Source organism: Betta splendens, chromosome 6 (genome assembly GCF_900634795.4).
Source record: "Betta splendens chromosome 6, fBetSpl5.4, whole genome shotgun sequence".
Taxonomy (NCBI): domain Eukaryota; kingdom Metazoa; phylum Chordata; class Actinopteri; order Anabantiformes; family Osphronemidae; genus Betta; species Betta splendens.
In genome coordinates this window covers 15,601,600-15,628,825 of record NC_040886.2, presented here as the reverse complement: position 1 = coordinate 15,628,825, position 27,226 = coordinate 15,601,600, and the positions used below count along the sequence as shown (strand labels likewise).

General features: G+C 47.1%; 1 protein-coding gene and 1 non-coding gene across 10 annotated transcripts in view; both read right to left on the bottom strand.

The window, feature by feature from the left end:
- The window catches only part of srpk2 (SRSF protein kinase 2), a 36,800-nt gene extending 11,097 nt beyond the window's left edge, over positions 1-25,703 (bottom strand). For 4 of the 9 annotated variants that reach the window (XM_029152465.3, XM_029152466.3, XM_029152470.3 and 1 more), the window contains exons 1-4: positions 25,552-25,703; positions 25,189-25,255; positions 1,044-1,195; positions 435-543 (exon numbers count right to left, since the gene is read on the bottom strand). In XM_029152465.3, coding sequence (XP_029008298.1) covers positions 435-543; positions 1,044-1,195; positions 25,189-25,255; positions 25,552-25,654 — 431 coding nt within the window. In that variant the 5' untranslated portion in view covers positions 25,655-25,703. Of the gene's footprint in view, positions 1-434; positions 544-1,043; positions 1,196-7,315; positions 7,738-13,032; positions 13,852-25,188; positions 25,256-25,551 lie in introns of those variants that run through there. The other 5 variants (XM_029152467.3, XM_029152468.3, XM_029152469.3 and 2 more) reach the window with 4 other exon arrangements.
- A 716-nt stretch (positions 25,704-26,419) lies between these two features.
- Positions 26,420-26,493, bottom strand: trnat-agu (transfer RNA threonine (anticodon AGU)). The gene has a single exon. It is a non-coding gene; the product is annotated as a tRNA-Thr (tRNA).
- Between the last annotated feature and the right edge of the window lie 733 nt (positions 26,494-27,226).

Here is a 27,226-nt window from a genome sequence, read left to right as displayed (position 1 = left end):
TGTTTCTAACTCAGTGTCCGTAACCCAACGTGGTGGTTGGTGTCCAGCCATCATTAGTGTAATTAACACCCGTGACATGAATAGATGAGCTTGAGCGTGTGTGTGTGTGTGTGTGTGAGTCAGTGAAAGGTGACACTGGGTTGATGACAGTGTCATCCATCCGTCCCGGTTGCCTCGCGAACGCAGAAACAACATTACAGTGCAAGGCGGTGTTAGTTGCAACTGTTGCCGTGGTGACGTGCCAGACGCTGTCAACAGGTGCCTACGTGGTGAGTGCAGTGTTTCTTCAGTCAGATGAAGGGAAGGAGCAAGATCCCCTTCGTTCTGAGTCCTGAGAGTCTTTTCTGGGTCGCCATGTGTTTGTGGTGAAAGTCTGTACCTGTGAAGCTGAACTTAAGTGTGTGTGTGTGTGTGTGTGTGTGTGTGTGTCTTACTGTATGTCCCAGCACAGCCATACGGTGGAGAAGTGGCCCCACCCCAGCTTCCTGATCACATGGTACCTCCCGTTGAACAAATCCCCGATCTTCACCGGATGGTACCCTCCTGAGAGACGACGGGAGAAGATGAAGGTTACAGGTGACTCTCAGTGAGGATGTACAATCCATTAGAGAGAGCAGCAGCGAGGAATGGAGGTCAGGCGGAAAACGAGACAGGAGACACTTGTTTTGTGACGGAAAAAGAAGAAGCTTCTTTCAGAGGATAATAAAAGCTATAAGAGTGATGCTTTGCTGCAGCGTTTACAGGATGTGTAGCACTAATCAGCTCTGTCATAGCGTAGCATCCACGCCCCTTTCCGGAAACAACCAGACAACCTTGAACCGCCGGTGTCACAACTGCTGAGCGTCTCCCGCTTGACAGCATGACCCGCTCTGCTGCAAGTCCCATCAGGACGCAGAGGGGAAAGATGGAGGACGGGGCGTGAACGCGGACGGGGACAGAAAGCGGCGTCAGGGCAGCCTTCGTGGCGCTGATGGACGTAGACGGTGGAATTAATCAGCTGGGACGCGGCGGCGCGTGTGGCTCCGCCTCTGTGTGGTTCTGACCTTTGCAGTAGTCCGCCGGATCCTCCTGCTCCTCATCGTCGGAGCCCAGGATCTCCTCCTCCGGCTCTGGGGGAACCGCCGGCTCTGGGGGAGGCGGAGGGGGCGGCGGGGGAGGAGGGGCGCTCACGGGGGCTTTCTGCTGGGTCTCAGGCCTGAAAACACGACAATGGGCTGAGAGTTAGTCGGTAACTTTGACTGGAGGCCTCTCTCGTGGCTTCAACCATTTCCACTTACATGAATGTTTTTAATCATTTGTGACTAATAAAATGCATCTGCAGACTGAGCTTTAAGAACAGATTACTAATGAAAAAAACTCACAACCTTTTCATATATATATTAATAAATGTCAGTTTAACAGTCGTTCATTCTGTTGCGACGTCTACATTTGCAGTCAAACGCATCAGACAAGAGAAGCACTACCTGAAAACCACAGCTTGTACCTCTATTTTTTATATAGTGTGTCTGATAGGAATAATGACACTGACTCATTAAATAAAATACCTTCATGGCAACTACTATATCATACGCTAGCATCAGCTCTACAGGGTTCTTCTACTGCATGTGGTCAGTCTTTTCACTTATCAGCCTTGTTCCACTTCCTCTCACTCGTCTAAAAAGGAACTGAGCCCATGAGAGGGGACACATTAAAGAGGCAGAGCAGGGGCCGCCTCTCTCTCCAGGGTCGGGTACATTTTAAGGATTCAGCCGACGCTTATCCAGGGCGACTGACTGTGAGGTCCAGGGGTTCAGGCCACACCACAGCCAACATCGATGCCATCGTGGCACCTCTGTGCCTCTGGGCTCATGACACAGTCATACTAAATTTAATCCCCGTCGGTCATTTGATCTAATCCGGCCACGCTGCTCCTACTGCTGCTGCATATTTGACAGAGCTGTGAAAAAAAGGTGATACGTTTCCACAACTGATGTCAAGATCACGAAGTTTGGGTGAAGATAAGGAAGTGACAAATGAGCAAAATGAGCCACTCCTCATCTCTGCTGAAAACAAGAGTCTTAAGGCTACATTAGCTGCAATTAGCATAAATGAACCGGCTGCAGTACTGAATAATGTTGGATAATAAAGCTTCAACGTGGAAAAATAAAGCAAGAGTCATGTCGACGCCGGCCAACGAGTGGAGAGCTCAGCTGCTTAGTGATGCAGGTGCGCGTCTACTCGTCCTTTTTGTCACTTTAAGGGGAACCTTAACGACATCTCCGTGACACTGAATTATACAACTGCCCGTGAACGCGTCGCCTAAGAGAGCACGACAAACAAACTCTTCCGCCGTCGCCACCGCCAACTGTTAAATTAGGACACAAAATACATCCAAACACATAAACGCACAAAGCCGCCGTTTGTGAGCTGTTATAAAATTGCGGTCACAGGCACGGCTAGAGCCTCTTGGTGCGTTGCCATGGCAACTGCAGAGCAAAAAAAAAAAAAAAAAAAAAAAAGAGGGAGAGAGACGCGGGGGAAACGGCGCACAAAGCGTTAACGTGGCGACAAGGCCAACACACAGACACACAACAGCAACGGCGCTTCAGTGCGGCAGCGCTGGACGCTGGCGCTTCACAACGGAGGGATGTGCCCTCGGTGCCGCTTCCTTGACAAAGCAGTCACGTAGGGTATCATACATCACTTCTATAGGCTCAGTGCTTGTACACGGCTCATCCTGCCATTGGCTCGACGAACACACAGCCCCCCATAAATGTCTGGACCCAGGCCGAGCAAAAAAAAACACTGAGATAGCCTGAAAGGCGGCTGGAGGAGAGACGTGACAGAACCGGGGGGAATCACACGGACGATGGAGGAAGGTTCAGAATGAGAGAGGTGGTGACAACTAGAATAGGACGAGAGGAAGTCAGACACAGGGAGATGCAATCAGAGAGATGTAATCAGAAGCAACAAACAGACAGAGGCAGACAGAAAAACATACCGACACAATGTGGAGCAATGGCTGAGAGAGAAACAGGGGCAGACGCTGAGCGACACGAGCAGAGACGGAGAAAATGAAGAGAGAAGCGAAGAGGCAGAATAGAAGGATAACAAGCAGAGACCAGTCTGAACAGAGCAAAGGAGAACAGAGGATGACAGACGGATGGGAAGTAAATAAACAAGGACAGAAGAAATAATGCTTTTCATCAACACAGAGGTTCTATACACCGAGTGAAACAGCTGGAGGTGGAGGAGTATGAATGCTGAACAAGTGGGAAACACCAGCAGGAGGAAACAGGAGACAAAAACAAACTAACGTCTCTCACACTATTACATGATTTGTCAGATGCTTTTATATCATATGAGCAAACAAATGGCAGAAGAGTGTTTTAGATTTGATTCATCCTTTAAATAGCAAATGTTATTGTAGCAATTTAAATTTACATTAATTGTGTATTAATTTGGGAGGGTACTATTGCAAAGTTGTGTTGATCAGTTGGAGCTTATCAAGTACCATGAAAGTTCAGCCCGACAGGTGTGTGTGTGTGTATGTGTGTGTGTGTGTGTGTGTGTGTGTGTGTGTGTGTGTGTGTGTGTGTGTGTGTGTGTGTGTGTGTGTGTGTACGCTATTGTAATGGATGCGTTTCGTGCACGCGCTACATTAGTGAAGCTGAGCCGTTGCTGAGGTGACAGCAGGTCGAGACAGGAGTCGACCGCGCTGCATCTCTTCCATCTTGTGTGCGGGAACATGCCCGGACGCCGCTCACGTCCCGGCCCGAGCATGTGTGTGTTCACACCGTGCTCAGCTTCAGCCTTCCCACTCGCACCTCGACGGCTTCTGCAGCACAGCGTTGACTCTGCAAAGGCCCGGTTCCTTTGACAAGGACTCCGAACAGCTGCTGAAGACGTCTTTCTTCCAAATACGAAACAATTACTTCCATTTTGTTTCGCTCTATTTTACTAAAGTGAACAATTTGTTGTGCTGAGAATGGAGAGAAAATAACACTGAGCAGGAAATAAGAGATAAATGGTTTTGTTTGACAAAATCCACGGGGAGGAGATTGAAAGGGGTAAATTCCTCATCATACCCCGCTGCATAATCGTGCCTCAACAGCTCCGTGTCTGTAAACTGCCGCTCTGACGGGGCCGGGCTAAAAATAGCAACGGCAACTTCAAGATTTACCCTCCAAACAAGTATTACGTTTGATGCAGCGCGTGTACAGCTGTGTCCACACGGAAAAGATCCGTGTGAGCACCACAACTAATTCACTTCAGCCCATTCAGACGTCGCTCTCTGGTTGATCGTGACTCTGGAGCTGCAGTATTTCAGCCTTTCCACGGAAAAAGAAATAGTGTAACTGAATGCAACGGCCTTCAGGGACGTGACACCGGTGACTTATCACGCACAGAGCATTACTAACGCATCCCTGGCCAGCGAGAACAGCTGACCGCTCCAGTTTATCACCAAGGTAACAGGTATTCCTTAGCAACAAGAGCATCGTCCTCCACCGTCAACGTTGAGGCGTGGGATTCTGACTGCGGGTGTCCTTCGGCTCGGCCATTCACGCGGCGGCGGCGTCTCTGCCGCCGACTGATTCATCGCTCCTCGCTCCTTCCCTCCGTCTTGGCCGGCCTCAGCAGGACAGGTGACTCACTCTCTCCTCTCCTCCGGAGGATCTGTCTGCTCGAGCCGAGATCTCGCCGCTATTTTCAGGACGCAGCCTGACGTCACGGGCCTCGCTGCACCCATGTAACCTGTATTTGCTGTGGATCACGCTGGAGACAAACGCTCCCTCATACAAGTGCATTGACACAGGTGCAATGCTGGACTCTCCCACAAATTTTGAACGTGAAAGCGGCTAGAAGCAGAAAATTCTATTTCGGCTTCAGAGGGATTCTCGCAGGCTAGAAGAGAATCAGCAGCGAGGCAAGGGGCCCAGACAACATCGGTTCCAAGAAAACCAAGCATTTCCAGTATTTTGTTTTTGTAACATCTAATGGAGATTCCCCAAACACTTTCTTTACATGAAATGCTTGTTTTTGGTCTCCATTTGTCTAAGCTAAACACTATACAGAGGAACAGAGTCTCATCCAAAGTAGTGGGCCGCAGGGTTCAAGCCACACCGCTCTGAAGCCGAATTGGCTGCTGCAGTCGCTGAACGTAAAACCACACTCCACGCTACAGCGAGCGAGCTCTGCCAGCGAGGTGTAACGCGAGGCAAACACAAATACAGGCAGAAGCAGACGCAAAGACCTTCAAAAGGTCACAGGTCACGAAATCTGCTGAGCGGAGTTCATGCGAAGCCACAGGAGCACGTGTGTCTGAGCGCTCGTGATCGAAACAGCTGACTTTGACGGGAAGATGTGCACTAAAAGGAAACAACAGCACCCGGGTGGCAGATGTGCGTGTGTGTCCACAGCCTTGAGCCATAGCTGCAGACCCAGCAGGACCAGCGCATTCTGACACCCACAGAGAAGCACATTCACACCAAGAAAATCTCAATTCCTCATGCATCGTATGCAAATCCTGAGTGAGCGTGAGGTCATGGCTCAGAAACATCCAACCGTGCATCTTACGCTCGCTCTGTGGTATTTACCTTGCAGCGCTCCGTCTATAGAACACGCACTGTGTTCTGTAGAAAGGCATTCCAGTGACGTCAGCCAACCACAATGCTTGGCACTGTCAAAGTTACACCAGCCCATGCTTGCATGCAGATGCATGTAAGCAACATGGCCGTACTGTACATACGCGCAGGAAGCACAGACATGCTGACATCAACCCGCTGATATTTACCATGTGATATAAGCACAGACATCCGCTCATCTGTTGCTCTACGCAGACCAGATGGAGGGTCGAACAGGAAGGAAGGACGCGATGACTGGACAATGAACCAAACCAAATTACCTGCATGCGTCTTCAACGGGCAAAATTGAGTCATAGCGTCATTTACAGCAATTGAAGAGGAGGATTAAAATTAGAGCAGCTACAACTACTGTACGATAATGAGTCCACCTGCAGACGCTGTTCTCCCATGTGTGACTCCAGGCTCCAGAGCAGGTGACCTCGCACTGAGATTGCTTTGGTGAAACTATTAATTCTGAATTTATCTGTTTTACACTTTTAAGAAAGTGGTTAATTGGCCACGTAAGAAACCGGGTGATGCCAAAATGACACAAGGCTGCATCTGCAGAGCACCAGGTTCATTTATGAACATAAAGTTAGGAAAATAAACCTTCTAACATAAAGAGGTGAAGTATATATATATAAATTCCAAGCGGTGGAACCAGACTGTTAATTACGAGCGCAGCTCCTCCCATGGGGCCTCGCTGATAGCAAAGCTACGTAACAATGAACCTCCTGAAATTTAACATAATGTTATGAGTTTTCAGACGGGACCTCGACCAGTTTTTTTATTAATCACTGCCATTCAAAGGAGATGCCTCAATTATTGGGATGCATGTATATGTGTCTCAGAGCTACAGTAAGGTCAACTCAAGGAGGAGCCAGAACAGTACGTCTCATTTCACTCATGACTGACGTGGTCACATCGTTCTGTATTGAAGATGCATAATGTTCTATAGGAGAAGACGAATCAGGGTTGTTTTGTTCACGTGTGGGTTAGATTAAATAGTTGTTAATAGAGTTTAAACCACAGATCAACCGCTTGAAATCGCAAAGTGACTCAGGTTTAACTTTTACCAAGGACTTCGTAAACGTATTATGCAGTAAACCGATAGTTGTTTATTGAAAAATCAATGTTATATTATATATTTTGAATTTCAAATATTTCCCCATGATACAAAACAGAGAAAATCAGCAAAAAAATAAAAACTAAATACCCTGTCTAGATAACAGATGACTATTAATTAATTCTCAAAACAAACACATAATGACTGCGTTTAATTAGTAATTACTGCCTGAATTGACTCCTGACTCTTGTAAACTTCATGTGCGCAGACCTTACTCTTCACACCATGTGTTTTGGGGGAAATATTTGCATTTCTGTCCTTGCTGCTAATGTCTCTGAGACATAATTGACGGAGCCCTGGAGCCTGTGTACAGACATGAATCATTATTTAGCCTAATAGCCCTGTCAAGCCAGGCCTGCTTTGACACTTTCTGCAGCTTATTATTTCCTCCTGAGCACGACTCTTGTACAGGAGCAAACACGGGCTCATTAGATAGAATGTTAAGACAAACCAAATACGACAGAAGCGAGACTTAGCTTTGCCGGGTCGCAACCGGACCTCACGCCCCGTCTCAAATCTCGCCTATTAGTCCTGTCAATCCAGCGCCACTCTGCTCTCCTCTTGGTTTAGGCTTTGTGGCCTCTACCTGGTTCTCAGGGCCCTGTGGCGCAGACGGAGCGCGCACAAAGCCAGACCCCACTTCTTCTTGGCGGCCAAACATGAGCTTAGCTCCATAGGACGGGAGAGAAGGGAGGAAACGCAGCAGCTCGCGCTCGGTGTCGCAGCCTCACGGACACGGCGGGGCAGCGGCGAGGCAAAGCCAGGCGCATTCCAGCACACGTCACGCGGGGCTGTGGCACCTACGCGTCAAGCAGCTCTGTCCATGCCCATTTAGATGCGAGTGTGCACACACATGCCCTCACATTGTGTTTATTTTACACAAAAGAGCACAAACACGGTCAATCAGCCTTTCAGACAACTCTATTCCCAAAACACTACAGGACGGTACATCAGGACAGAGAGGAGCAATTTACATACAGAACCTCAGCATCACAAGACAGATCAATTACTGTATCAGCAGGAAGACTATTATTGGTGTAAATGCTTTAAAATGTGTACTGTCACAGCTAATAGAGACACGCAGCAGCAGCACCGCACCCAGCCAGGCCCCGTCTACTGCTGTGAAGCTACAGGCCTGGGTGTGAGCACAATGTGCCAAGTCGGCCTTTTAGGAGACTTTCACGAGTTCAGAGCTCAGTGAACCTCGCCCACGCAGGGCAAAACGAACGCACCCACCACTACGCTGCAGGAAGAGACACAACAGTGCAGCAGTGTTTCCACACACGGCCCATGAATGCAGGTCTCAGTTATGCAGCAGACGAGTGACTCAGTCCTTCGGGCCGTGAGGCGTCGATAAGGGGGTTACGTGCGCGAGCATGCACGGCCTCCTGTGTTTGTGTTTGTGCGAGACTGTAGGAGACAAAAAGAAAAAATGGTACGTTCAAAAAGGAAAACATGTTATCTTTTCACACGCGTGCATATGCCAAGCCACACAAACAAGCAGGTTCCTCCAACCACACGCACTCACGAAACAGGAAATTATCATTCCACTGCTTCAGCGCTGCAGCATCAGGACAGATTAGTCCCCCGGTGACCCAGCATCACCCACCACACTGCGCCAGCCTGCAGAGAGCCATCTATCTCCCCCTCCCATCTTCCCTCACGTTCCCTCACTTCTTCTTTTTATCTTTGACTGTCTGAGGCTCTCCAGCTGGCTCCTCTGCTCCTCTCTCTCCTGAGGTTTCTGCCGTCCTGTCCCGTGCTTTGCTCCATGTCTCCATCTTCCTCTGAGGGATCGTTTCTCTCCCAGGGCCATCAGCCCCACCTTTAAAAATCTTTAACCTTCCTGAAATCAATGTTACTAAAAGTTTATGGATAAATGTAACGTAATGAAGGGAACGGCTCTGACTGCATGCTGAACATCCACATCGGTGCTCAAAGCATTGCACAGTAAAATAAGAAACACAGAGAGAAGGTTTTTCCTCTTACTTCTGTTCCACACTGTGTTGCATAATGGTCTGTGTTGCAGGCTATTATTAGCATAGTGGTTAGCATAGCTTAGTAAACACAACACTAAGCAACATGTAAACAATATCAATGTATAAACGTAAAGTCGGTTGCAAAATGAGAAACTGGATTATAACCAGTTTCCAGTCTGTTACACAAATGCTGAAGCTTGTTCACATTTTCTGCCCGAGCCTTGTTAGACAACTTTGGCACAATGACTTAACAGCAAGAATCACAACAATGAACAGGACCAGTAATGAGTGCGGTAATGACCACTAATTACAAAATGCTACACGAGATGTGGTTATGACTTAAAAAGCCATTTGACTGGAACAAGCACCGGACGACACTAAAAGAAAAGCAGGGTAAAAAAAGAAAACACAGCAGATCAAAATAAAGAATAAACAGCTTCAGGAGAAAGAGATGCTAAAGACAGAAAGGTGAGAGGGGGTGAGCTGAACTTAGCATATCTGCACAGGAAAGACTGGAATGCTGTGTATATGTAAACATGCGGAGTCTACAGGGAAAAGGAGCGATAAGCTGCTTCTCCCGCGGATCCAACGGCCAAATTCCCAAAACAGCATCATCCTGGAACAGGGATCCATCCTGTTACTTTAATGGTGAATACTGACTTCACCCCAAACCACCAGCGTCCCCCCTTAACATAATGCCACAACATGATCTCTGACCCCGTCTCACACTTGATAATATGGTGAAACCCTGCTGGAGCTTCACAGGCGGGTCGGGTGCCTGCACACAGATCACATGAACCCGCTGCCTCCAGCTCCACGTCCGCGAGGTGTCCTGTTCCCGTCTGTTTATAACTGATTAATAAAGGAGCGTAAGGGCACGATTCCCAGTGTTTCCATGGCGACAAGATGAGAAACAGAGAAAGTTGGGCCATCTTCAGACCAGCTTCCACTATACAAACACCCACAGTCAGATGTATTTACCATTGCTACAGCACTGACAGACCTTTGGGGGACAGAAGGGGCTCCATCTGTCCAGGTGAAGGTCAATCATCTCATCATTCCCACACCTGGACTGGTGGGATGCTATAAACAATAATGTGAAAGCACAACATCCAACACTACTACATAAAACCTAAAATGTTTCTCCAGTGAAGAAATAATTGCTGATTTTATTATAAAAATAAACCACTCACTTAAGCATATTCTAAAAGTCATTTAGCTGAATGGCAGAGATTTAATCTGTGATTTTAAAAATTCATTAATCAAGGAAAACCTACATTTTCTGCTTTTGCCACTGTAAAAGGATTATGTGAAGACCCTGGTCTATTAAGAAAATAACCGGCACATTAAATTGGAATGAAAAATGCTTCTAGTACAGATTTAGTTTTATTTAGACGGGAAGGATGAGTGCTTAAGATAAGATCTGCATCCACGTCCACGTGGCGTCTTCTTCTAATCTTCTGACACTTTCCAGACACGTTTCTCTTATTTTACATGTCCTACTTTTCCTCTCTTTGTCTGCGTTTCAGTCCATGAAGTGAGTAAAAATCACACATCAACAAATCACACTTCTCACACCCACAAATCCACAAGAACATTTAAACCATGCATATGGATTTTATGCTAATTCGGGGGAATTAAATCTACCTGTCGTCTGTGTCATGGGATATTTATTCTTTATCTACTACGTGCAGTTGGGAGTGGACGTGGCATCAAGAGCTCAGTTAAGAAGTACTTGCGCGAATGCAGACGGTGAATTGAGACAATCAGCGTCACAGACAGAGGTTTACCCACCAACACCGCGTCTCTGCTAAGGCTACATGCCAGCTTTGCTACAGAGCCAGTAAACTCTTGACCTTCGTGTGTTTATTTCCTCAAACGTTAAATCCTTAAAGAAAGTTTCTTGGAAAGACATAAGCCCTCCGCCCAGCAGCATCGGTTATGACCGACGTGCCATCACGCGCCGAAAGAAGCTTTAAGCTTCTCAAACTCAGCGACAATGTCAAAACACTTACATATCATCGCGCGCACACACACACACACACACACGCTCACACACACACACACACGTCCTCCATCCATCTACGTCGTGCCTCAAGTGCTGAGTTACACAACAGGGATCGTCTTCCTAATACAAGTGCTCCAAGAGAAATTTGTCACAGTGCCTCTTGCTCATTTTAGGTGCAACTCGTCCATCGACTTGGGTCAACAGATGCAGTCTGCCCGTGTTGTTGACATACACGTTAGTGCACATCGCAAGCGAAGCACGAGTTTGAGTTGTGTGTCTGCGAGGCACCAGTGGCCCAGATGGTTTTGTCTACACAAACCGGTACCTTCCACAAGTCAGGACCAAAAACAAACTGGAAGCCAGGAACACGAAGCAACGCTGTTTTATGCACAGCAAACTAACAATGGGTAAATTAGATAATGGAATGGGATGCAATTGTTCATTAGCTACATTCACTTAGAATTTTTTCGTTGAAGCATCATTGGAACTTCACGGGAGCCTGAAGTGACCTAGAACAGATGCTCTGTTCATCGGCCGATCAGCACAAACTTCACGAGACTGAAGCCACTGGATGTGTGGGATTTTTGTTTAATCACGTTAATTATTGAAGCCACTGTTACGCAAGAGCTGGTGTCTTCATGCATCACGAGCAGAAAGGCCGCCCAGTGCCCAGGACGCACACAAGCCTCGCAAAGCTACAGATTTCTCTCTGATCCTCGGCGCAGCTTGTGGGATCTGAGCTGCCTTCGGCTTTGAGCGCGGGGGGCGTTATCAGGCCGGCCGGCTTCATAGCTAACGGCATAATTAGGCTCGTATTTACCAAGTCTGACAGAAACAGGGATGAAATGTCACGTCTGGTCAAACTACGCTCCCGCGCTGGTCGCACAGAGGTGAACCTGGGCGACAGCAGGCTCTGCTTTGTTGCCGCTGTCACATGAGAAGCATCTATGAGCACCGTTGTTACCTGTACAGGAACACACCGGTGCATTACTCTTAATTACAGTTGGTGCAACCCAAACAATGGGGGAGAGGGAGGCCGGATTCACAGTCCACCACTGCTGCCGGGTTCAACTGTTACAGAGCTGTGTCTACGTGGCCCCGACCCGGAGTCCGTTCCTGTTTCCACCCACGTGCGTCTTTTCCACACCCTCTTCCTCTAAATTAACCTTCACATGTTCACCACAAACTGCCAATATAATGCTGCTCCCCTCTGTGACCAACTGCCCGTGCACTAATGCCTGACCGGGCCGGTGCCGTTGCCCGGCGGCCCTGGTCCGGGGCCCGGCGCTCGCCCGCGTGGACGGCAGCGGCGCCGCCTGATCGCACTTGGCACAGCTGCAGTGGCTGGCTGCTCCGAACCCGTCCAGCGCCCGTCGCATCGGGCTCCCTCCGCCTTTTGCACGCTCGAAAGCGGCAACGTGGGCTCGGTCCAAAGAGGAATGGGGAATGAGACGCAGACGCGCTGCTCAAAAGCATGCCGGAGCTTTAGAATGTCATGGGAACTCCCCTTTTCTATCTTCACTTCCTGAGTTGACAATGAAACAACACTGATTTTCTAAATTAGAACAATCTCAACAAACCCTGAATCAAATAGAATATCACATTCAGATATAATCCATGAATGACTACTGAAAAACCTTCAGAGGATGATTCAGAAATAAATTCGGCACCAAATGTGCTGCTGAGACAGGACTTCACGTGTGTTTTGGAAAAGCTAGCGTCCCACGTGACTCGCGGCGGTTTGCGACTTTGCTGTTCGTACTCAACACCGTCGCCGCACGTTCCCCCTGATGACGCGTGGAGCCGGGCGCCGCCTGTCAAACTCCAGCCCTGTGGCGTCCAGAGGTGCTGTCGGCCTGTAGCGCTCTGCACCGAGGTGCGTCATGTGGCGGAGCTGCTGCTAACGCTGCTGCATGAGCTCTGTGCACCACCACAAACAGAAAGTGTGCGTGTGAATGCGCTCTTGTTATTGTTTTGACGAGAGATGCTGCTGCCCAGGGCTCCAGGTACGTCCTGGCTGCAGCAGTGCGTCCGCTGGCATGTTTATGTCATCGAGGTCGGTTCGTTTAGCGGCCGACCCAAACGTTACAGCACCAGGCAACAATGAAGCGCCGCATTTTTTCCTTCCTTGATACAGTCAGACTGCCGTGACCCAGACAATAGCACGCAGAAAGAGAAACAGGCGGAGAACATGGAGGCTGGTGGTGGAGCAGGGCTGAGCTGGGAGCAAACGAAAGGAGGAAGAGGCGGAAGGGCAGGTACACAGACGCATGGGGTGAAATGATAAGGAGCCAAGCACGGAGGAGGTGGTGTTACCTTTCAGGGGACGAGGATTTCTCCGAGTTCACGGACATGAGCGGTGCCTGTTAGCCGCTCGCTGGCCGAGGGACCACAGGAGACGGCGAAATGGAACAGAAAGCTGCTTCCTCTCTATTTTTTTGGGGGACTCTTCTCTCCCTGTCTCGCTCGGCTGTATGTCTCAGCGAAGGAGGAGAGGGTTACTGCCTCCCCTCCTCTTCCTCCTCCTCCTCCTCTTCCTGTGTCTCTCTTGTCCTCTTGCTCAGAGGAGAAGAAAGGATGGAGGACAGGGCTCAGCAGCGGATGAAAAGGAGCAGCAACTGTGCAGGGCACAATCCAGCTGAGTGTGCATGTGTGTGTCTGCCTATGTCTGCATGTGTGTATGTGTGTGTGTGTGTGAGAGAGAGAGCTGATAGAACGAGCAGCAATGTCAGTCAAGTGCCCCTCCTCATGCCCCAGCCTCCTTCCTCCCTTCCTTCCTTTCCTTCCTGCCTTCCTTCTCCTCCTTCACCTTGTCTCCCTTTCTCCCCCGCTGTCCCTGAAGCACCTCTGTGTCTCGCTCTTCCCTTTGTCTCCTTCCTCACTGGTGTCGCAGGTTGAAGCGGGTAACGATACCGACACACACAGGCTCTCGATCCACAGTGTGTCTGTCTCTATGTGTCTCTCCCTTCCTTCCTTCGCTCTCTTTCTCTCTCTCTCTCTGGCTGGATCTATCAGGCCTTCTGCAGCTCTGCACAACAACAGAGCCCAGAGCGAGCTGGAGCTTTCCACTTTGTGTGCAGGCAGAGGGGTGTTGGCTCGTCACAGCAACAGGAAAATGAATGCTGTTCTCCTTTAAGCACCCTCCCCCCCCTTTTTTCTATGAAATGAGTTCCTCCCTTCCTTTCTCTCTCTCTCTCGCTCTCTCTCTCTCTCTCTCCTCCAACTGCCTTATTACGACATCCTGTATCTCAGGGCAACGCCGCACAGATCTGCCTTACTCTCCCCTCCTCTTCCCCTCTCTCCTCCTCACTCTTCTTCTCTAAACCTCAAATTTCCACCACTGTGGCTTTATTTTTTTTTGGGAGGGGGGGGGGGGGGGGGGGGGGGGGGGTGCCACTGTATATGTAAGTGTGCCTCATCCTTTTCTGCACCCATCTCCATTTTCTCGCTATCTCTGTGGGCAGATGGGTCTGCTTGCACATGAGTGAACAGCTCACAGAGAGGTAGCCGGAGGGTGTGCCATGGAAGGGGGTCTGACTCAGTCTCTCTCCATCTGACCTCAATATTGGTGCGTGTGTGTAAACGCATATACATGTGTGACTGTGCCTGGGAAATTGTACAGCAGGGGGTTAAAAGACCATCCTGAGGTTGATGTGTCTGAGGGAATGTCCAGTAGGACACGTGTTTGCAGTGTGGACACATTCGTCCCCAAAATAGCCGTTGGTGACACGTCTGCATCGTTATGCATGACCCATCACTGTTGTTATCACACACACACACACACACACACACACACACACACACACACACACACACACACACACACACACACACACACACACACACACACACACACACACACACACACACACACACACACACACACACACACACAAAACAAACCTTACTCAATTACGGCCACATCTGAAATAAAGCTGACAACTTGAACCAGCTGCTACGTGTCTTTTGTTAATAAAATCTCAAATTAATTCACTCACTCTAATTCAATAGCACAAACACTATCTGGACTATCGTGTGCATGAGACACGTCTGAGAGATGGCGACAGAAAGAGAAACAGGAACACAATGATCCCTCTTCTATCCTATCTTCATACAGTTCCACTTTCCCACATAAAAGGACTACATTAGGCGCACATGTCTCTGAGCCAAACTATTGTCCTCGTTCTCAGTGGATGTGGGCCAGTGGGGGGTAAAGTACACACTGGCACTCAGACAGCAGGAAGAATATTGAGCTAATATGAGAGGGTGCACTCGACTTTTATGCGTTTATTTTCCAAATCCAAATGATTTTCGGGGGTCACGGAGGTGGGAGAGGGGGCGGGGAAGATATGGAAGCACACACACACAAGCCAAACCTTGACAAATCGACAATTTATCAGCAAGACAAAAACATCTACATACACAACAGGGATTCTGCTGAATGCCCCAGTGCACACATGTGCTTGAACAACACTGACACACTTACATTCCTTTAGTTTAGAAGCTGAGCAAAGAGCGAAACCAGTAATATATACACAAAGGCTTAAAGCAGCTAGAATAACGTTATGATACAAGTCCATTATAGTTTAATTCAATCAGACCTGCAGACCTTTCTTTTAGCTTAGGATCAGTCGTTCAGGCGGCCTGCATGGAGAAAGGTGCTCATTGTGCAGATTCTATCACTGTATTCAATGGGTAGAAATGTGTGTGATGTGAGAGTGGTCTGATGAGATACACAGTGTAAAAGGGTTTCCTCCAGAAGAGTGGGACAAGCGTCCATGGACGAGTGCAGAAGCAACAAAAAGCACAGAACCGTGTGTGCTCCATATGCTACAAACATAATATACTGTACTGCTCAAACTACTACTACAAACTGTTTTAATTAATAAAACAATTGTAGAAAAAGAAAATTGAAAGTGTTAAATCAGGTTTCACTAAACAAGTGTCGTGTTTTGGCAGAATCAGGCCAAAGGTTGCAGCCGAGCTGACAGCTTCTCCTGTGTTAGCAGGAAAAGCCTGAGAAACTGGTAACTGCTGTCTGGAAATGACCGTGCTGCATTCGGATGAGCTGCTGTTGCAGGTCCTGGCGTTGTGCACGCTGGATTATTAGCACGCTGTGAAGCGAGCAGCCGTCGTTATGCAAAGACTCTCTGGTCACGAGGCGCTGATCACTGGGCTGCTATTTATGCAGCACTTTGTGCTAGACATGCGCCAATACTGACCTTAATAAACGGGCAGAGTGTAAACTATGTCATGAACGATCCAAAGAGAGGTTCTTTGTTAAGCTTGCATTAACTTCACAATGCTGGGCTGCTCTTATCCCACTCCATCACAGCGGCAAAGTAGAAGACGTCCTGATTTGAGCCAGTGGAATCAATTCAGCATTAGACATGGATGCATTTCTATTTTACACCATCTTTATCCACAGTAGCTTTACACATTTCTCCACAAAGGGAGTCATAGTTGAGCTTTCTCATGACTCCCCCTATTTTAGTGGGTGCAGTGGTACAATCCTGATGTCACCACTCCATCGGGGGAACTTCTAAGAGAGAGTTAATACCATCAAAAAGGGAGTAGCTCGGTCACGTGCTGCGCACACAGACTGTCCGTGCAGGTGCACACGGCTACAGGATAGTGTCTGCAGGTTGGTAAGTTACAAATTTAAAGCCTGAGTTTCATTCTTATTTCACAAGACAGAAGGAGCCAACGATGAAGAATAAGAAGGTGGGAGGGAGATGAAGACTTTCATGAGTCGATATATTTTGGGAGCTGGTATTGAGGTTGCCGGGAGCTATCTTTAAGCGGCCTACTTCTCCTCACTGTCTGGTGGATGCTGGTGGGCAAATGGAGCCCCTCACACACGCACACACACACACACACACACACACACACACACACACACACACACACACACACACACACACACACACACACACACACACACACACACACACACACACACACACACACACACACACACACACACAGAACTAAACAGACCTCAGAACAAACATACAGATGGGTGGACATATGTGCACACAATGCACTGTGTGCAGTGTCTGTAAGATGCTGCCACATTTAGCTGGCTGTGTGCTTTGTGTCTACAACCTCCCTGGCACCGTCTGTGGAAAAAACACTGCCCTCCAGAGGACGCGTTTGTATTGATGTCATAGACAATGTTCTCCACCACCATTAAAAAACCTAAATGACAGAATATACTTTGTCACCAATCTGGATTTGCTGAAGCATCTAGGTGATGTGTTTTAAACCAGTCACTGTCTTTACTAATGTTGTCAATTATTGAGTTGTTAGCGGCTGACTTGCAATATGCAATGTGCATGATCAACAGCTTTTTGGTCACTTTAACTTTCCCTCACCAGCAAACAGCTTAAGGTTTAATAATAAATCTAACAAAACCTCGCTCTTTACCGTGGTGATTGCACTGACCTGCTTTTCTACGGCATCATTTTTAGGTCATTAAATTTTGTGAAAATAGGAGCAAACAAGCAGCTACCAAGCAGGACTGGAAGGTGAAAATGTAAAGCTGATGATAGAGTTGACTCACTGAACATCTGCACCAGTCTCAGGTTTGGATCCTGCCCGTGCAATTCAGCCTCTTCCTCTTACTCATGTCCTGCCACTCTTTCTTTCAGTGAAGTGGTAAAAGGCGTAGTCCTTCCCATCACACACACACCCAGAGCACGGCTCCTGCTCAGTGTTGAGTGCTCGTAATTCACACACAGGTAAGGAGCTTGCACTTTCTCTGGCTCATTACCCTGAGGGATGTGCTCCACAGCAGAATGCTTGAATGTGTGCTCTCTGCAGGTTCAAGCAAATGTGTGTATGTGCAATAAGTGAGTGTGGCGAGTTAGTGTGTGTGTGTGTGTGTGTGTGTGTGTGTGTGTGTGTGTGTGTGTGTGTGTGTGTGTGGCTCCATTTGCCCAAAGCTCAAAGTAAAACCCGGGAAGATTATGACAGTAATCGCCCCACCTGGTCCTCTGTGAGTGTGTGTGCATGCGAGTGGGATCTCATTAGCTAAGTGGTGTGTGTTTAACTAAATGAGTGACCTCTGACCCCTTTGCCTGCACTCTGACCCTAGTGGCTTCACCACACTGACATGTGTAAATATATTATCACACGCTGAGTGGGAGTAGGGGCAACACTTAATACCGAGCTCACTCACAAAATGGCTGACTTCATGTTTTTAATGTCCATCCATCTCATTAATGGAGGACGGGACAGGTCCAATAATAACGTTAAAGTGGGATAAAAGGTGATCAAGGCAGTGATCGACAGTTTTTAAAAGGAGTTTAAGAGACTAGGTGACTTTTCAGTGTTTTTATATGTCTCAGCTTCTGCATGTTTAGACATCTCAACTATGAAGTCCTTCATTTTGAGGCCATTTCAATTTTATTACAAGCCTACAAATATGTTCCTACTATAGAAAACAAACTTCTCATCATAAATAACCAATCTGAGCTTTCCAGCCCAACTTCTCTACATTTAGCAATGACCAAAACATTCTTACTCACAGACACAGCCGGTCTAAATTAAGGTACTTAAATGACGTCCTACAACTTAAGCCCACAGCAAATAGAGAACAAGATATTATAAAAAGTTACTTAGTGTTTATATTACCAGTTTCCTGCCTCGCTACAATTATAAAGCTGTCATATATAGCCAAGATATACTCTTCAATGAACAAGCAAAGTTGGCTTACTAACACAGCTTAGCAATTGTCTGTTAACATGTGGTGTTTTAAATACACAGCATGTCTTTCATACATACACTAATAATTTCAACACATAAGCATAAAATCTGGGGTCAAACATTCCGTCATCTCCAAAACGACATAAATACAGGAGGGGGTAGAGTTGCATCTACAAAGACTCCTTTGACCAGTGACCAAATATTGCGACGTGGGTCCCCTCTGTTGGACAGATGAGGAATTACAGTCAGACGTTGACAAAGTTGCACACAGAGCAACTCCACACCAGATACCATCATTCATAACAGAAAACACGGCGCTTGGGAGAAGAAAATATTGGGAGGCTGAATGAGGATAAACATATAAAAATAACTTATTTTTCTAACTTTATCATAAAACACGAGGCAGAGAAAAACGTCGTGGCCACAAGCTGAGGGGGCCCGAAACAATGAGTGTCCTGTGTCTACGACTCCTGCGATAACAGCCAACGCGCAGCATGGGACAGAGGAGGCCTGTGGTCACCAACGAGCGTTGGAACAACAAAATGAATGTGATAATTCCCCAGGCAGAAAGAGGCAGAGACTGGTGCCTTTAATTACAGCCTTCGCGTCAGCCTAAATGAGGTTAAACAGGAATCACCCCAATAAAGCAGCCCAAGCGCCAATGCAGGCGAGGCAGGTATACAGCGCTGTTAAAGAGGTAAATGGCAGCCATTAGTAGTTAAAAGTGTCATGTGTAGAAAATCTAAAAGCATTAAAGCCACGTCAAGACTTAAAGAAAAGCTTCCAGACCAGGTTGTCACGACACCAGACTGCTCAGCGCTCACAGCAACAGAAAGTAGCTGAGGCAAGGGCTGCACACACTCAGCAAAGATCTGGGTTAGTGTGCTGCGAAGACAAACAAATGCCTTGTGGCTACACTGCAAACACCACAAGCAGTGATTACGGACACCAGCAGTTCAGTATCACGGGGATGAGCATTGATTGGGCCGAGTGGTACCTGTGTCTGCATTCTTCCCATTATCTGCGATTACTGGACAATAAATGGAGGAAGTGTTGCAGACTGACCTCACGAGCAGCATCTCACGATCATCACAGACCAGAGCTGAAACTTCACCCCCGTCCTCTGTTTGGGCTTTGATGTTGTATCTCACAGATTTCAAAAGGGGGCAATTGCCTTAAAATCAATGCTGGTAGAGCAGCTCATCTGCGCAAACGCTGTCAACCGAGCAGCAGGAAGCCGAACGAGGAACGTGAAAATGAGAAGAGGCGCACGTTTTAGGCTGTAATATTCAGTGCACAGCTCGCAAAACTGTAAATCAACAACACGTTTAGAGGAGAAACACTTGATAAAAAGAGGAAATAAAGCTGCCATCGACGCCTCCATGTCTGACCTCTACGATATTAGGCTCAGTCACACTTTAAATTAAGAGGTGACATTTTGGAGCTGCTGTGTTCTGTGGAGGGCTGCAGTAAAAGAATGTGTCATACATGCAACTCGATGGGTGCAGCGTTTTATTTCCCACTGAGCAGAAGGTGGCGATGGAGAGTGAATCTGTGCTACTGTGACCGCCCCTGTCCTCAGATTCACACGCCCTGCTCATGTCTTCCCTTCCTCCTCCTGCAATGACACACTGACCTGTAACTGGACTGGACTACACTTCTGAGGCGGAACATGACACGATCAAATCCCCGCTTCTCGTCATTACTGAATAAATCCTTTTTGGACCACACACAGAAGCGAGAATCCTGTTAATTCGCCCCTTGCTTTGCCTCTTCATTCAGTCTGCTCAGCTTGAAAGATTTGCTCTGGTCTTGTACCTTCCTGGATAACATTCAGGGAAAACAGAAGCAAAATCTTTAACAAGCTCAACCTTCAAAAGGCAGCAAAATCTAATCTGAGTCTCCCAGAAACACGGCATTAAAAGAGCAGCTAATGTAAAATAAGGTTCTACTCATGTGAGGTGTCAGCCTGAAAGAACCACCAGCACTTTACCATTATTAAAAGCAGATTGGTGTCGAATAAAAGTCAAATAGGTGAGTTTAGATTAACAGCGTGTTTTCTTCTTCTCGTTGACTGGCCAACTTTGACAGTAATCTTTATTTCAATTATCCAGTCAACCACTAATAATACTGACACCAGGGAGAAAACCATTCTCACTCAGACTTCACAAAGGAAGCAGCTAATATCGCACTACATTTCACAACATAACAAATAAAGTCTTAAGCAGAGCATGAGTCTAAATCAATTAATTTTACTTCTTTTCCAGCAACCAAAAATAATAAATGCATAAATCAAACACCAGAGAAAAGCCAGTGCCAATCTAATAAACACAGTGGTTTATATAACAACAACGAAGTGGCTGGTGGAGACCCAAACTGTGGAAAAAAGGAGGATTTTCCACTTGATTCTGTTTTGTCATCCAAATTTATACAAGATAATATGATGCAGTGTTGTTTATGACCAGACAAAAACACAATTACAGCCATGTGACGCATGCAATCGATGGCAGGATTCCAACTTGTTCAAATCTGCACTTCATCCAAACTCACGCGGTGATTAATCTTGCCGGCTGATGTGAGATTAGTTTCACCTCACAATCCTGACATGACAGACGGTGGGTGCAGACGGCTCCTCCGTGGTTTCACAGCAAACCGCTGTCTGTCTGGTCCCTGCCTTAAGACAGGCTGCTTCAGGGGAACTGTATAAACGGCTGTTGTTCAGGTTTGACTCGTATGACAAATTTTAATAGCCGTCTTCCCGATTCCAGATAAATAATAACATAGAACAAATATAGGCCTGTGTGAGTCATATTTGCATGCATGCAGACTGCTTCTTCATTCAGCGCTCTGTGTGCTTTTCCCCATGCGTCGACCACAGCAGGTTTTGTAAACCATCTTTTCCTGTCTTCAACTGTCCCGTAGCATCCTCTAATTCCCTGCTTCAACTTTGCTTGATCTTCTGCTCTCTCTCTGTGGCTTTCCTGTTTCTATTGATTGGCCAAGCATATGCTCACATGCTCAAACTCTCCTGCTTACCCTCTCAGGCCTCCTCCCGTCCTCCCAGTCTCCCTGTAGAGGTTCTGCCGTACCTCTGTAGCTTTGGGCATGCCACGCACTGTTTCTCTTTCCCCGTTTTCATCTCCCTCTCTTTTTCTCTCTGCATGCAGCTCACAAGCTCCGAGTGCCCGACATCAGCTCCATCCAGGCTGCAGTATTGACGAAGTGAGCATTATTGGCCGAGTCTAGCCGATCCGCTCGAAGGATCTGCTGGAGATCCCACACGCATGTTTGGCTGCTGTTTACATTTTGTAAATATGGGGTTAATGAGGCGCAGAGGTGCTGCTTTTGTTACTGTTGCACAGACCCAAGCAACCGCCCCCTCCTGCGGTTTTTATGCTAAGCTAAGGTTATGGCAGGCAAGGCTGAAAATGGTACTGGCCTTTTTCTAAATCTGATTAGTAAAATGAGTTTTACAAAGCACTACACTCAAATAACTGATTTTCACTAATCCCAACTCAATTGCAAGCAGAGCAATAAATAGACCTGTTGTGCAACTGCGTTTGCGGTTGTCCTAAACCCCTTCAACTAAAAACATCGATAAGCCATTTCAGTCGCGATGGACTCCAGCTTCTCCTTCAGCTGCATGGCACCACAAAACCCTGCCTCATCTTTGCTCCAGCTGGCTGCCTGCTCTCATTTTCAGTCAAAGACTATGGGCTGGGCAGACCCCGGAGAAAATCAATGCCGCTTACAGAGCAGTGTGGGAACATTAGTCAGGTCAGAGTCAGCTCATTACATGCAGAGCAGGCTACGGCGCTATGAGGGGCACCGAGAGCGACAGATATATACCCCTGGAAGAATATTAGCATTTAGACTCTGTCTGGAAAAGTCCTGACCAATGACTGATATTATACTGGAGCCACTTTATATCCCACACTCACTACCCAGCATGTTTAGTGTGCTGATACAGAGGTATTTAATCAACGAGGCGCTACACACTGAAGTCTGTGTATCTGTCGCCTCCTACTATGAAACGCAGACGTACTTACAATTCACAGTGTGAACCAAACTGCTGGGCAGCTGGCGGGAAGTGGAATACATTAAATTAAACATTCTATGTTCCATTACTTGCCTTTTTAAAGATCTAACATAGAAAAGCATTTTTAATTTGTCATTTAATTTGCCTGACGCAATCCAAATGTCTGCATCATTGTTATGCCTGCAATCACGTTCACCTGGAGTCGCTCTGTTATTATCACTACTAGGGTCACGTAGCCTGCGTTTCTATGGCAACAAGCACAACAAAGGGCACAGCATTCCATCTACTGTATTTCAGATGACAGCCCAAACTCAATATAGTAGAACTGATAAAGTCAGAGAAATAAGCGTGAAAGAATGAAATGCTGTGACCCCTCGCTGATCGAATCCTGTTGCTAGTGTTTTGTGTGGATCCTGCAGCAACTGGTGAACCAGTGAACCACAGCCATGTTGAACTCTATGTTGAACCTATGACAGCGGCATCCTCGAGTCCAGATAAACCACTCACAGTGCATGAGCACCTGTGGTGGTTTTTTTGCTGTGTTTGACCTTGGTTTGACCCGATGCCACTAAGGTGTTCCCTAAAGCATCAACACCAGTAAGCGTATGTATTTCTGCATACACAAACAGACTGAGTCACTCATACCCAGCTTACGCAGATGGGCCAGAATAACAACAAATCTGTTGATGCGATAAGCTGTTAAGATCTGTTTGTTTTCTGCAGGTGAAAAACTAAACATCAGAATAAAAAAAAAAAAAAGACAAATACAGATGGTGCATCTGATGGAAGCTGTTTGAATTTCTCTTTTGGGACACAACTAAGTTAATACTAATACTACTCCACCTACAAATCTCACACATCTATGCTGTATCAGCAAACACACACAAATAGATGAATAAAAGAATAAATGCCAAAGCACTACTACATTTACAAATCTACCATCTTTAAGATTCTCTGCCACTGGCCGAGACTAGCGCAAGATGCGTGGTCAGCACATTTAACAGAAGTGAGAAAAGATGTGAGAAAATCAGCTTCTCCACATACAAATCTGCTCTGTTCAGCAGTTCACATACTGTAGTTGCACATGTCAAGATCTACTGCTTGCGCTGATTAAAGTGAGCATGTGGCCTCTCACAGATGATGCTCTGGGTTAATCAGCCACAAATACACTTAGAGAGTGCAGGTGCATTGAATAAAGTGGCCGGTGAGTGTACGTCCCACTGATTTCGAGCAAAGCTGGAACGAGAACAGACAGGAATCTCTTGGTGGTGGGAATTTTTTTTACCTGCACCATGTATTCATGAGATTGTTTGTCTGGATGAAGGAGTTTAAATGTGGGAGGTTTTAGCAGATTTATTCAGAAGAGATCAAAGTCAAGTGACAATGACCTCACATGAAAACAGTCTAAACATTACTATTCAACTGAGTACATTGTGCTCTGGATACGAAGGCCTCTTTGAAGTATATAAGTGCATGTGTGTGTGCATGTGCATGTGCATGTGCATGTGCATGTGCGTGTGCGTGTGCGTCCCATGCGGGGTTGCGGAACATACTGGAGCCTATCCCAGCTATCTACGGGCAAGAGCCAGGTCACCAGTCCACCGCAGGGCTAAAGAAACTGTAACCTATAGAAACTGTGACAAATGTTCTTCACTGCATTATTTTGGAGGAAAAATTTAAATAAACCCTTTTCATTCTTATGACTTTTTTGTTGTTGTTTCAGCTGTATAATCAGTGTAATAGCCAGAATAGGCCAATTTGGCTTTTGGTTGATCTGGAATTATTATATATACACACCACTACCACTGGGCTTTATGTTATTGTCTCTGGTAAAGCAGATGCTTTTCGTGTAATAAGACGGGATAATTGCATTTATGGACGCATCTGGACGCATCTGTCTCCTGTATGTGTCTGGAAAGCCCAATAAATTCCAGCACCTGGCGCACCGGCAGCCTCCCAGGGTGGTCGCACCGTTGGCATCACCTAATTGACGCCTTCTTCGGCTGCTGGTGACGTCGCTCCAATAGCGTCACGCCATGAAGTAAGCCCCGTCTCCCTGCGCTCAAAATTCGCATGCACTGCGCGGACACGCCGGCCCCGCAGCCTGCAGCCACGCATGCCTGCGGGCGAAAAGAATCACGCTGCATCTTCGCTGCACGAGAGTCAAGCCCCCCGACACAGCCGGAGGCTCACGCACGCGCACAAACGCACGCGCACGAGGTCCAGGAAACAGTTCTCTGCCGGATTCAAGAAAAGTTACATAATCGCACACCATGTGAAAGATTCACCGATTGAGGTGTTTTACACATTACTCGTCACGTGGTGCCCCCATCATAAGCTGCCAAAGCTAAATCTGACATTTTGCAATCAAGCCCCGGACAAACAAAACAAAGGTAAATCAATCCAGCGGCCGTTAGCACCGGAGACGAGACGTGTGTGGAGCCGTGGCTGCAAGCGTCGCTGGAATCAGTCGCCAGGGAGTCGTGCGTGGACCTGCGTGGACCTGCGGGGACCTCCTCGTCCAGACAGCCAGCCAACGCAAACGGCAACTTTGGCTGCGCTCCTTCACAGGCGCCCGGTCTGTGGGTTGGAAACGCGTCCTCTGCCATATGTGCGCAGCGTCTACGCGGCGGAGAGCGACCCGCCGTCCACGGACCAAACCCCGGCAAACCCACACTTCACGTCCACGCTCACTACGTCGCCCCCCCCCCCCTCCCGCTTACCTCCGATGGTGACCCGTTTTGTCTTTCTTCCCCTTCGGCCTCCTCCTTCTTGCCTGGATGGCCATCACTGCCGGGGTGTTTATCCACGGGCACGAGCGAGTCGGAGCCCGGGGAAGGGAGCAGGAGGGACGGGGAGGGAGAGAACAGACACACACACACACACACACACACACACACACACACACACACACACACACACACACACACATCATCAGGCTCCGGAGCTGGCCGGCACGGGTCATTTAGCCGCGTTTAGCACGCGCCGTTTGGCTTTCCACGCGCGTGACTTCCGCGACATTTTGTGTTAAAAACGACCACAATGGTGGGGCAGCAAAGCCGAGTGGGAGGCTGGGGGATACTCACCTTTCCTGGAGCTCATGTTGCCTTCTCTTCCCCACAGCAGGAGCGGCCAGCTCGGCGGCGGCAGCCGGAATCTCCCCTCTCTGTCGCTCTCGCGCTCCCTCATATACACACGCGCGCACACACACCAACCTCTCTACCTTAGGACGGCACGCGCTCCCTCTGTCGTTTGAGGCGGGTGCACCACTTTTTACAGATGAATAAGAAATTCTATTTAAAAGATGAGACAGCTGTTTATTTTAGTGTTTGGCTCCTGCTCTGTGTCTGGGCTCTGACGGAATTAAAAATAAACTGCGAACTCTAGGAAGCATCACAGATTTGGCCTAAACTGCCAATTGTTAAATAGTTATTAGTAAAAAGCAATATATTTTTTTCAAAAATTTATTTTTTCTACTCATATCAGGGCTGAAGATAGTGAAACAAACACAAAGTAAAGGCTGGATTTTTTTAAAGATACTGATTTTGGTTTAGATTATAGATTAACAAGGCTTTAATGTTAAAACAAGAGAAATAAACTGTGACAAAGTAAACCTTCAAAAATATGAGAAATAAAGAGATCATTGGAGAATGGGGGAACATTTTTAGTAAATTAACAAAGGGTCCCACATTACCACACAAAATGTTACAGGTTTTTCTAAAGTCCTAAATTAGATGATTATTTTTTTCCATTTATAAAGCATGGCATAGACTCGAGTTCGATTTGGCAAAATGTAAATAGCAAAGACAAGTCAAAGGAATTTGGTGTAAGATTAGCTCAAATATTTAGTCAGGTAATTGTTCCTTGCTGAACGTTTGCCTTTTCTGGGGTTTATGCCATATTGTGAAATAGTTTCAAGAGTCCCAACAGATCTAGACTTTAGGGCTTGAGAAAAGGCACCGCTGGGATTCGAACCCAGGATCTCCTGTTTACTAGACAGGCGCTTTAACCAACTAAGCCACGGCGCCTATGTGCACCGTAATGCATAGGTCAAACAAGGGTGACCACATATACAAATTCAAATTAATGACCACAAACGTAAAAGTAAGAATTTTTGAGAAGCTAAAATGTAAAATTTTATTCTTTGCTGACAGTTTATTTTAGCCTATTGCAATTCAAATAATTAACACAGTCCGCCATTGTTTTTCGCATACAGCAATGATATTAAATGGCCGAAGGTCCTGCTGTGTATTATTTAGAAGACAGCGAGTTCTACAGCACAGTCTGATGTTCATGGTTAGTTGAACCACAGTACAGCTCCAATGAGTTATGCCGTATGGAGGAGTACGAAGCTGCCCGCAGCAGAGAGCAGGTGTCCGGCAGAGCCAAAGGTCGGCATCCAGCAACAGACAGCCGAGAGCCAGACACATGTGTTTCTGCGCCTAGAAGCACAACTTAATATCCCAGTGGTGCAATGAATCTACCACTGCCAGATGAAGTTGCAGATTGTAACAGACAAACGTCCATACACTGCTTTACATTTTTTTACAATAGGTTATATTTTAACTGTGTTTTGATAAATACGTTGTTTCTAAGTCGTTTAGCAGCCTTTTATTTTAAATCAAAGCAGGATACAAAATCCTACAAAAGAATCAAATGAATTATTCTATTAGTATTAGAGTTGCTGCCACCCAAGCTAATGCTGGTTTGTCCTTAGCATCCTGAACCTAGTTTCGACTGCTTCTTTGTTTACAAGCAGCA